Source organism: Zootoca vivipara, chromosome 10, assembly GCF_965207765.1.
Source record: "Zootoca vivipara chromosome 10, rZooViv2.hap1.1, whole genome shotgun sequence".
NCBI lineage: Eukaryota > Metazoa > Chordata > Lepidosauria > Squamata > Lacertidae > Zootoca > Zootoca vivipara.
In genome coordinates, this window is record NC_142593.1 from 43,927,601 (window position 1) to 43,939,658 (window position 12,058).

At 43.9% G+C, this 12,058-nt stretch overlaps 1 protein-coding gene across 3 annotated transcripts in view; it reads right to left on the reverse strand.

Moving 5' to 3' along the window:
• Positions 1–1,353: 1,353 nt before the first annotated feature.
• GHR (growth hormone receptor) overlaps positions 1,354–12,058 on the reverse strand; it is a 120,589-nt gene continuing 109,884 nt past the window's right edge. For all 3 annotated transcript variants that reach the window (XM_035100740.3, XM_035100741.3, XM_035100739.3), the window contains exons 7-9: positions 11,583–11,676; positions 6,869–6,938; positions 1,354–5,473 (exon numbers count right to left, since the gene is read on the reverse strand). In XM_035100740.3, the coding sequence (XP_034956631.3) occupies positions 4,499–5,473; positions 6,869–6,938; positions 11,583–11,676 (1,139 nt within the window). In that variant the 3' untranslated portion in view covers positions 1,354–4,498. The remainder of the gene's footprint in view (positions 5,474–6,868; positions 6,939–11,582; positions 11,677–12,058) is intronic.

Here is a 12,058-nt window from a genome sequence, read left to right on the forward strand (position 1 = left end):
AAAGGATAGAGCCTACAGCAATGTGTTACCCAGGGGTACCCGAGGAGGGGGTTTCTGGCGACCCCTCCCCATGGGTTGAAATAATGTACCAGGAGTGTTGAGCCCTGTGCACTGCAGCCCTGTTTAGTGGCCAGTATATGAAGGTTGAAATATATGCTGGTGCATGTCTGTTGACCTGTTCCATGCAAGAGGGGGAGCTTGATTGTAGCAGGATTACACCCCCCCCCAAACACACACCTCCTTGCATGTAGTAGCTCTATACTTAGTATAGATACTTAGTATGTATACTCTATACTTAGTAGCTCTATACCCTTACATCAACACCTCTGTCTTCAAACACACTGGCCAAATGTATGGATTATGATTGTGGTGGTGCATGGCTGTTGTCCATGTTGGCAGGAGAGGCAGGAAGAGTCTACAGAGTCCTGTGAACCCCTCATGTTTGCTCATTGTACGCGTTGGCGACGTGTGTGCTTCACCATTGTGACTCACACATGGACACAAGGGAGATGATGTGCTCCTCGGAGGGTGGCCATTGAGTACACTGTTGCAGTAAAAATGAAGTTTTGGGAAATGCAAGAACAAAGTGTGCTATCAGTGTTAAGTCAGGAGGGGAAAAAACCCTTCGTCCTTCTGCGCAACATTAGGAAATGTTGGCATTGCGTAGGCTGTCCCCTCCTGAACTCTACTTTGCTTTTTAAGCAAAATCCTTAAGTTACTTGTAGACGCGTATGCAAAGGAGCACCCAACACAGTAAGAGTGTATTGAAAGCTTCAGCTGCCTTGGGATCGCAGTGGTAAAAGGAAGCTTAACTCTTTCTCTCCCTGCCAGAGTCCCAACAACAAAAATCCTCTCCAAAGCTGCTATTTGCACTTCAAGGGCAGCTTTCATAGGCACCAATGGAGGCTTCCCATTAAATACAAGTAGCGGCTTAGGAGGGGCAATTTTTCTTGAGACGGTGGCAGAGTGTGACAGTGTAAAATCCTTGCTTACGTTTCCCCAAGACTATTTACCGGTAAATTGTTTTAAAAGTGCATACTCATTGTATCAACACAACTGGCTTGCAACTAGTTTGGCCCTGAAATGTCTCCAATGAAGTTTCACTGGCTGAGGCTGCAGTTTCCACGGTGATGAGAGTGGAGGGCTGGCATCTCTTCTCCACAACTTTTCAAAGTAGGCTTGTGCCACTTGAATTTTCTCAGATCGTGGCTGTCAGTCATGCCCTCTCTAAGCCCCACTTACATACTTGAGGACAGGAATGACACCTGTGGAATTGTGATGGTCAAAGAATAAAATATTAAATGTGTTTTCACCCTCTGTAAAGTTTGTGCAATAAAATATGCAACTATGTCATAATGGATTGAAGAAAATAAATTTATTGAAATAAAGAACACTGACAGAAGGCAAGTTAAATATAAACAGAAGGACACAAATCTTTATACTGGGGTATAATGGCTTGTGTAACCAGCAGAGTACCAAAATGACATTCTGAGATTGATTGAGGTATTTAACTAGTTTTTGGTGATAGAAACACTCTTGTCAATAAGACTCGCTTGCCCCCAAGAGAGACTCACATAGCTTCAATGGCATTAGAGCCAAGAACTAAAGAAGGCAGCTGTTAGAAAAAATTTAACAGCAAATTAGCAGAGTATCTAATAAACATCAGCTTAAAAGTACTAGCCAAATGCAGAATTTCCCAGTTTCAAACATTTGGAAGGCAACACACCCTTGCTCTTATTTGTGGCTTAAAATATTTATATTTGTTAAAATAGCAAGTACATAAAAATACATGTTGACTTCTGAAGCAAATCATTTGTTTCTGAGCTACATTTATTTTCTTTAGAAATGCTTATGGCAGTGTCTCCCCACTCTAATTTGCTTTGCTTCTCAAAGCTTGCTTACATGATCCAAGATGCTTGGATTTTAAAATTCACAACTGTGGTCTATAATAAAACTCAGTATTTTGTTTTCATTTACACGTGGTTTCAGGCCATGTACTGCAGCTTGCTGTGATCTGCTTTCACAAGAGCTCTACTCACCTGAGACAAAGGCTGTTACTGTTGACATGGTCCTTTGGATAATGTAATGTATAATCACAGCCTGGAAGGCAACCACATGGTGTGAGAAAGGGATACTTCTGGTTTACCCCTTCTGCTATCTCCAGCTAATCTCCCCTCCTCTTCCCCATCCCAACTGCTAAAGGAGACTAGTAAGATAACTACCAATAACATAAAGTCCAGCAGCATCTCCTCTTTCCTGCTCAGGATGACTTTGTGGCTTTCCTTGAGAACTTGGGACAGAGCTTTTGAAACCCTAAATCATCAAGGGGCCACATGTAACCATGCTGCTACTGCTTTAGTGTGAACCTAAGCAAGTTTATTCGGAAGCAAATCCCACAGAGTTCTGTGGTGCCAATGCTGCAATCGTAAAATATATTTTAACACATCAAACACAGTGGGACATGATCCACCAATGAGAGTCCTACTTATTTTCTCCATTCGGCTGCGCATCAGTGTGGAGATGGCAATGCACCAGCCAGCAACCATTTTGTTGGTTGAATGTGCAACCTGTGACCAAGGAACAGCAGTAGCAGGCTCTTGAGTTCTGCCTAGTTCACAGCAATGTTTCGGTATGGTACGGATTTGTACCCACAGCTCAGTGGCAGAAGGCTCCAGGGTTTGATCTCTGGCACCTCCGCTTTTTAAAAGAAACGATTAGGTAGTAGGTTATGCAAAGGTTCTTTGCCTAAACTCCCGGAGAGCTGCTGCTACTCAAGAGTGGGCAATACTGAATTAGATGCGTCCAGGATGTGGGCTCAGTTAAGGCAGATTTGTATGATTCCCCCGGCTTGAAGTGGGCCCTGCACCCTGCACCCTGCACCCTGCACCCCACAGCTCAGAACACTGGACTCCAGAAATTCTCAGTTGGAGATGCTTTGGGTATTAAGGGCAGCATGGGAAAAATAAGCGGGGTGGGGTTGGGGGGCGTGTTTGCAGGGTCTTTGAATTTAGCCCCCGATTATGTAAACAAAATTTGAGATTGAAGTATGTTAAGGCGTACCTTGAGAGAGAAAAACACAGGTAAATTGTAAATGAGGCGTAAGCAACGCGACTTCTTTAAAGCCTCTAAACAACTGACGTGCAGAATATGCCAAACACAAACACACACACACACACACACACACACACACACACACACAAACAAACTACACTGTTAATAATACTGTACTGAGTTCTGTAGCTTCATTTGATTTCGAGTCTGAGCTTTACAAACAGCCTGGAGCCCCCTGCTCAGCTTTCACTGAGCATATTAGCGCTGAGAAGTCCTCAACAGTTTTTTTTGAGGAAAGGACTTCAGGATATATTGTGAAGCATAGTGTTGTCAAGTCACTGGTGCTTATTTGCCAGTGTGTATTTCTAAACGTTCCATAAAAGTGGAATAGTGTTCTTGAAAGGCCCCGAAAAAATCCAAACCCATTGTAATTTTTACTGCTATACAAACTGTGTCATGTCTTGTTACAACAACAGACTCTTGTGACAGATCTTGTATGGTTTGTACATGTTGTGATTTGCTACATGTAAAATACAGAAGCATGAATAGCACTTTAAAGAAACAATTAGGCCTCAACAAACTAGTGTAGCAACTTTACATTTAGAGTTCTCTATAGCTTTTGTGGAGGTATAAAAATGTTCTGTAAAAAATAATATTCTCCTTATATTCTTTTCTTCTTTTAAAGTTGCTTCAATGATTGCAGCAGATACATTCCATAGACGGATCATTATAATTAAACTACAGTGTGCAGTGTAAATATAAAATATCCATGCCTGCTTGTCTAAAGTATTAAAATATGTATATTTATATAAATCAAAATAAATGTATTATTTAGCCCAACAATTCCACCCCCCCGCTGCCCTTCCCAGTATTTCATTCTTCAGGTCTCCCAGTATCAACATCTCTGCATATGGTAGAATTTTAACATAAACTTGCTCAAACTGCAGAAAACACCTGACATTAGCTTTTCGAATAAAGATGATTTACGTAACGTTACAATGCATTAAGAATGACCCCAAATCAACACCTACAAATAACAAAAGACACTCACGGCTACTGAACCAACCCCACCGACGTTTCATAAGACAATATTTACAAGACACGACAGCAATACTGTGATTGATTCGACATCTCAGGTAAACGGAGACGGGACTGCACTAGCACCGCCGACACCCCTCTGAAAATACTGAACGCGTTTGTTTTGGTTGAAGCATACACACTCCCCAAGCCAACTCCATGCCATTGAAATATATACACTCCCCAATTCAAAGGCTCCAGGTGAGCACGGACGGCCTCCAATGTGAACACAGAGCTCCACACCAAAGTGAGCATTGAAAACCCCTGCTCACAGGGAGCTCTGCATGTGTTTCAGAGCCTCACAGAGGCATGGACCGAGGAGTGGGGAAGGGGGGGGGATGGTACCACTTCCTCCTCAGTCCAAGGAAAACTAGGGCAGCATTTTGTTTAGTTGGTCTGTGCTCACGTAACCGCAGGACGCGATGAATTCCTTGTCTGGCACTGGGAGAGCGGTGGCATTGAGCACAAGGCCTTGCGGAGATTGCACTACGTGGATGGAGGTATAGTCTGCCACAAGCGCCTCGGCGCTTCCTGGCTCTTCTTGAACTCCTGCCCTCGCAGGATTCACAGCTGTAGGGGTAAGGCTCTCGGCGGTGAAGTAAGCGTTTTCAGGAAAGCTCTGGTCTTGAGCTTCTGGCTCGGCCTCTTTGTGAAGTGTCGCAGGGATGCATTTTTTCACATCCAGCTCACAGAAATAGGCACTGTCCATGTCGAAGCTCGGTTGGCACTGGGCAACTGGTTCTTTCGGAGTCTTGCTCGGATCTCTCCCCATCCTAACCTTTTGCCCCGGGGAAAGCACAACCCTCCCTCCCGGAGTAATGTCGCTGACCAGCGTGTAAAAGTCAATGTTGGCCATTGAATTCTGGTTGCTCAGCTGGGTCTTGGCAGGGGGGCTGGTCGTCTCGATAGTGTCGGCGACAGAAACATGGGCTTTGGGCTGCTCATCTTCGCCCGGGCAATCAGGCACACCCTCAAGACCTGACGCTGGCTTCTCGTTGTCCTTCTGGTCAAGGCCCAAGAGATCCTCCTCTTTGTGGTTTGCCTTCTTGGACTGGTCGATGTCTGAGGTTCCGTCACAGGTGTCGCTGGCGCTGAAGTCGGTCTCTGGGATATCCGGCTCACAGCAGCTGGCTCTCCCAGAATCGTCATCCCTTATGCCGAGGCAGCCGTGAGACTTCAAGCGGTTGTCGCCAAGGAGCCTGTCGGTATCCAATCCTCCGGTCCTCTCTTCTGCCTCGTCTATATCCAGCTCAATGAATTCTACCCAAGAGTCGTCTCCGTACAGTGGTGGCATGCAGCTACCATGACTGGCTAAGATGGAGTTGACTTCGTCAAGTTTTCCTTTCTATAGAGCCAATTAAAATAAAATAAAATGAGAAATTGCAAGAGAGGAGCAACAGTTATCTGAATGATTAAATATGCCTGTAGTAGATGTGTTCAATAGAAAGGCCAGCTGAAGTCCCGAACTGTGTGTTAGAGCACACTAGATGGCTGGAAGAGAACTGCTAGTGTGCCGTGAAAAAGAGATCAGATTCATAATTGAAGGCTCCTGTGTGCCATTGCCGTAGACCAGTGATGGCCAAACTTGGCCCTCCAGCTGTTTTGGGACTACAACTCCCATCATCCCTAGCTACCAGGACCAGTGGTCAGGGATGATGGGAATTGTAGTCCCAAAACAGCTGGAGGGCCAAGTTTGGCCATCACTGCCCTAGACCAGTGTTTCTCAAGCAGTGTGCCTCCAGATGTTTTGGGACTACAACTACCATCATCCCTAGCTAGCAAGACCAGTGGTCAGGAATGATGGGAGTTGTAGTCCCAAAACATCTGGAGACACACTGGTTGAGAAACACTGCCCTAGACCAGTGTTTCTCAAGCAGTGTGCCTCCAGATGTTTTGGGACTACAACTCCCATCATCCCTAGCTAGCAAGACCAGTGGTCAGGAATGATGGGAGTTGTAGTCCCAAAACATCTGGAGGCACACTGGTTGAGAAACACTGCCCTAGACAACTGGTTCCCAAACTTTTCCTCACATCAAATTGCTTAGGGTCTTGGTGGACCATAGTTCTGCCTGTTGTAGCAATTGTAATGTGTTGTGCCATATGCTGTATGGTTTGTAATTGTGACTTCATTGCTTCTTTTATTTCTTATATGCTGAATTTTATTGTATTGCTATTTGACTTCCATAGTATTCATTGTATTCCCCCCATAGCACTAGTCCTTGTGCCAAGAGTGGAAGACATGATCTCCTAATCCTCAAGAAAGCCGTCACACAACCAAATTTCTTAGGTAGTACAACAGGGGTCCCCAGACTACGGCCTGGGGGCCACATACGGCCCCCGAGGCTCTTTTATGCAGCCCCCGGGGACCCCTGCCACCAGCTCTTACCAGCGCGGCGCGGTTGTCCACTTCTGACCCTGAAAAGCGATGGAAATAGCTTGTGCACACGCACAAGCGTCATTTCCGGTGTACTTCTGGGTCGGAGGAGGCTTCTGCACATGCGCACAAGCTATTTCCGGCGCTTTCCAGGTCGGGAGTGTGCCAGAAATGGTGTATGCGCATGGGCGTGCCCCTGCACGCGCTCTCCCGCCCTCCACGCGATTGGCGCAGCGGGCATCCGGCCCAAAGCCGGGTAAGTTTGGGGATCCCTGTAGTACACCATTTTAGACTGTTTAGTGTCACTACAGTCAGCTCCTCTGATCATTCTGGAAACACTTCCATAGCTTCCCCACAACAAATTACCTTAAAGAGGTCTGGATCGATTCCTTTAATTTTGGGAACTGGAACAGGAGGAAGAATCAGTATCTTTAACCTTGAAAAGAAATAGCAACTTTTAACAGAAAGAAACCTTTTGTGGCTACACAGAAGAAACACAAAAAGCATATCATGAATAATAAAAACAAATATGTGTGTTTTGGTAGCAAGTTGTTGAATACTTGGCTGGCATTGCACAAACCTGACAATATTCCAAACCGGGGTTTGAAGGACATTTTTGCTTCTTCTGTAGGAGCTTTCCTGAAAGTTATAATAGAATTCTGAATTTGCAGAATTCTGGACTGTGCCACTTTGGTCTGTAGATAGGGGGCTGTATTTCTGGAGTAAAAAGATCCCTGCATTTGGTGGTAGTGTCTAATAGGGAAGGATTTTGGAATATGGTTGCTGGTTACTGCCAGGAATTTTTCCACATTAGACCAGAATTAAGTCCCAGAGCCATGCTTCTTTATTTTATTTCTTACATTTATATTCCACCTTTCCTCTGCCTTGAGAGGTTTTTTTCTTTAAAAACAACAACAACCAAGCACTGTATACATTTTACTAAATAAGCACACAAACAAAATGGTACTATGGTGTGGAAGCCCCTCAAATTCCAATCAAGTACAGATGTGTGTGTCCATCTGTCTGTGTATCTAGTGAGCAAGTCGTCCCATAAGCATGGTATGCTAAGAATTGTAATCAATTCATTCATTTATTCCTTTAGTGTTCTTGTTGTATTTTTGTATGTGTGTGCATGTACATGTTTTGTTGTTTGCATTCTAAACTGTATTTCAAAATAAAGCACCCTTCATGTGTAAAACTAAAATAGCAAGCAGAAAGGCTCAGTGTAGTCCTCTCGGTGATATACTGTTTACTAAAGGCAAGGAGCCTTAAGTGGGAAAGCATTTGAAATTATTATGGAACCCCCCACTCCCAGTTTGAAATGATACAGCCCTTTCATTTTGCATAACTTGAGAATGAATGCCTGCAAGATTCATATCTTGAAACTGGGAGACTGAAATAATAAATGTCATATCTAGCAACATTTTAGGAAAACAATGTGCATTTTGGTACGTGGCCAGGATGGGATTACTCAATATTGTGCAGAGTGCCTGTCTTATGAAAGTCAAAAGACATGTTGGAGAGAAATGGAAGGGAGGTCATCCAGTTCTATAAATAAAGGGTTCGTTGCTGTTGAGGATATAATTCTTCTCAATAGTGACATTGGCCTTCAGTGAAAGCCAGCAAAAAAAGCTCATGCACAAATCATTGGGAATTAACTCAGCATGAATTCTGGTCTTTAGTAAAGGATGATTTGCAGCATATGAGAATTTCAAAAGCCATATTTAGTACTTTCTGAATCAAGTAATTGATGTCAAATAAAAGGATGGGTAAATTTCTTCTCTTGTGTTTGTTCTGTTTTGAACATCTGTTTACTATATACAGTATAACCAATGGGGATAAAATCCTCACTGGGAGGTTAAATATGGAGACCCTTGGAAGTCCCTGTTAATTCTATGGTTCATCCATTCAATCATCTGGCAACATGTATGGGTAACACAGCTATCACAGATGTTAACACCACAGACAGATTTATTGTCCGATAACCCTAAGATACAAATACTCAGTCATCAAGTAATAGATCCTTTGTACAGATGAGAAACTGAGGATGAGTTGCTAAGTTCATGACTAAGCAGGGATTTAAAGTCCGGCCAACATAGTTCCCTCCAGATGTTGTTGGATCCCAATTCCCATAGATCCTAGCTGGCATGGCCAATGGTCAGGGATTATGGGAGCTGTAGTCCAACAAGATCTGGAGGGCGCCATGTTGGTTGCCTCTGCTTTAGGGCAAGAAGCATGCCAATAGCTGAGCTCCCAACCCTGCAATTAACTTGACTAAAGACCAATTCACACCATCAACTAGGCACAGTAAGTAGGCAGGCTGGGTGGAGAATGTGGGTTGCATTAAGCATAGGTAGAAGCTACAAGGCAATTGCCTCTACACACTCACTACTAGCCCTGACTGCAATCCACCTTACAAATACTTCTGGTCATTCTGCTTTTGGCGGCTTTCCAGTAGCATGGGCAATGTGTGTTGAGTTACAAACTGTAGGTTGAAGTAATTGCACGTCACCTTTGCCACTCAACCCATGAGCCGTTCAGTTTCCTCCCGCAGAATTAGCTCTATGTCAGTGATGGCGAACCTATGACACGCGTGTCAGCACTGACACGCATAGCCATTTTCGGTGACACGCGGCCACATGCTGAGACCTCACTTCCAACAGGCAGCAGAATGCCGCAGGCGACGCATCTCTGGGGACCTTGTGGACTTCCGCCGCGTGAGCATAGCCGAGTGAGGGGAGAGGTGGGCTGAAGAGGGCCACGAGGAGGCACAGGCCCAACCCGAGCCCACCTCCCCAGTGGCAGACCCATTGGAGGAAGGCCTGAGCCCAGAGTCCCACTGGGAAAGACCTCTGGGTTGCCTTATTTTTTTCCTTTTTAAAATATTTTTTTAAAAGTTTAATATTGTTTCCCCTCCCCTTTTCCCTTTTTTAAAGGGGAAAGAATTATACATTTTTGTTATTTAAACTATAAATATTGCAAAATTATGGTTTTTTTCTCTCGAAGTGACACACCACCCGAGTTATGCTCGGTTTTTTGGCGAATTTTGACACACCAAGCTCAAAAGGTTGCCCATCACTGCTCTATGTGCTAGCAGATCCTGCAAAAAGCCTTGTATTCTGCTGTTTAGGAAGCCTGTATTAACAGTGCAGACAGAACACTGCAAGTATTGATCAATTAGATGAAGGAAACAAAGCTTTAATTGATCATTCTTTCCCAACTCTTTTAAATGATGGGATCAAATCTAAATTTGGACAGCTCATGGGCTGAGTGGGTGAAGGTGATTGGTGAGGTAGTAGGATTGTCCAAGGCTCACATTTATAATTGAAGGCTGTTTTGGTACTGGTGTGTTATTGTAATGAGGAATAAGAAAAAAGAAAGCATCAGAGAGATGGCCTTTTTCTGACACCTCAGTGGTATCTTTTGATCATGGACAAGTGTGAAAGAGGTTATCTTCCTTCAGTATTTCACAGAGGCACTGATACTTAGATATGGATGCATGCAAATGGACATGAATGCAAATCAATAAAATAATCGGAGGAAATACATTTAATTATTCAATTACCATTCCAAAATCAGTTGATTGGCCTTGTAAAAAAGGAGAACCTGTACAATGGCACATTCACTTTTTCATATAATGCCTGTGCAGTGAAAGCCCAAAGCACATGTCAATGTTAAATGCATTTAGCATGCAGCCTTTAGAAACTGCAAATACCATCTGGTGTTTGTTTTTGTGTGTGTGTATGATAATCATGCAGATCAGAGCTTAATGTACCATACTGTGTCTTCTGGTTTTGGTTCCCCCCCCCCCTCCATCTCAACTGGTAATTGACCGAAATAAATAAATGGAAAGGGGGGGGGCGACAGAGGAATTTAACTCTTTCTCCCCTGCAGTGATCCTGAGGAAAATCCCTCCATGGAAGTTAATATCTGCATTGGAAGGGTATCCCTCATAGTGCCATATCACGCTTCCATGCCTGCTGCAATCCGAATAACTATCAGCCTCCCCGCTGATGATATATGCAGTTTAAAAGCCCCACCCCCTACAAATGAAATTCAAAGATGCTTTTAACATCATGTGTAGTTTGGGCTATGCTCTGTACTGGGATCCCTGCATCCAGAGAATTAGGATGCAAGCCTTTTTATCCCCACTAATGCTGATTTCACTGATTATATATATATATATATATACACACACACACAGTGGTGCCTCGCTTAACGAATGCCCTGCTTAACGAAATTTCCGCTTAACGAAAGGATTTTTCGAGCGGAGGTTGCCTTGCTAGACAAATTCGTTTTATGAAAAATTCGTCTAGTGAATCGCGGTTTCCCAGAGGAATGCATTGAAATTCAATTAATGCGTTCCTATGGGCAAAACAAAATTCAAAAAAAAATTCAATGCATTCCTAAGGGATTCGCTAGACGAATTTTTCATTATAAGAAAAGACCTGTGGAATGAATTAAATTTGTCTAGCGAGGCACCACTGTATATACACATACTAATGTTAAAAGGATCTCTCCTTCCGCATGGCTTGAGCCATGCTTCCTCTCACTTTTCCTGGAACCACCGCTTTTTTAACTGTTGCCTTGAGGAGCTTTGTGTGCCTGTGTCGCAGAACGTCGCAGAAACTGGGAATGGATTTTCTCACTGGTCTGTCTGCATGAACAGTTTAATACAACAGCGAGCCATTGGCCAAAGCTGATGTGAGCAGGCTGTTTGTGTGACGTCAGTCATGAATCCACATGAGATCCACGAGCTGCGAACTGACTGTAGCTCTAATGTTATAGGATGCAACATGAGCAGAATGTTCACATGAGCTTTCTGTTAGTGCAAAACAGACAACTAACAAGTCTAATCCAGTGGAAGGGATCCTTAGGCCTGAGGGGCTGAATGTGGTCCAGAGTAGGCCCACTGAAATTAATGGACCTATGTTACTCATGTCCGTTCATTTTAATGGGTCTACTACATTGAACAGGGCCAACACTGGATCCATTTTTACTGAAGTATGGGAGAAGATTTAGGACAACTGGTTGTTCAAAGAGTGACACATTGTCATGTGCAATCTAGCAAATAACTTACTTCTTCTTCTGTTTAGAAAAAAGGACCACAGTTAACATCACCATTACGCCAAGTGTACCAAAGGCCATCATCAAAGGCCAAGGAACTGAGAATTCTGAAACAAGAAAGAATGAACAGTGAGTTGTTTCAGTTATTTGGGTACTCTCTAGTATTCTTTGATCATCTCATGCTGATACACACAGACAGACAGACAGACAGACAGACAGACAGACAGACAGAGAGAGAAGGGGAGAGGGAAACCCACATATACAACGCCCCCATGTATGACACCCCCTATTTTTGGGGACTCAAATTTAAGAAAATGGGGGGGAGGGAATGTCACAGAGTTGTCGAGCTTTTCTAGGGGGCATTACCAAGGGTTGTGGCTTTTGGGGGGGGGGAATTGCCGAAAATCACTCACCCGCATGCGTCACTACGGTAAATCTGCCTCTTGTCTGTCCCCTCTCCGGTAGAAGCTGCCAATCACCCACCCAATT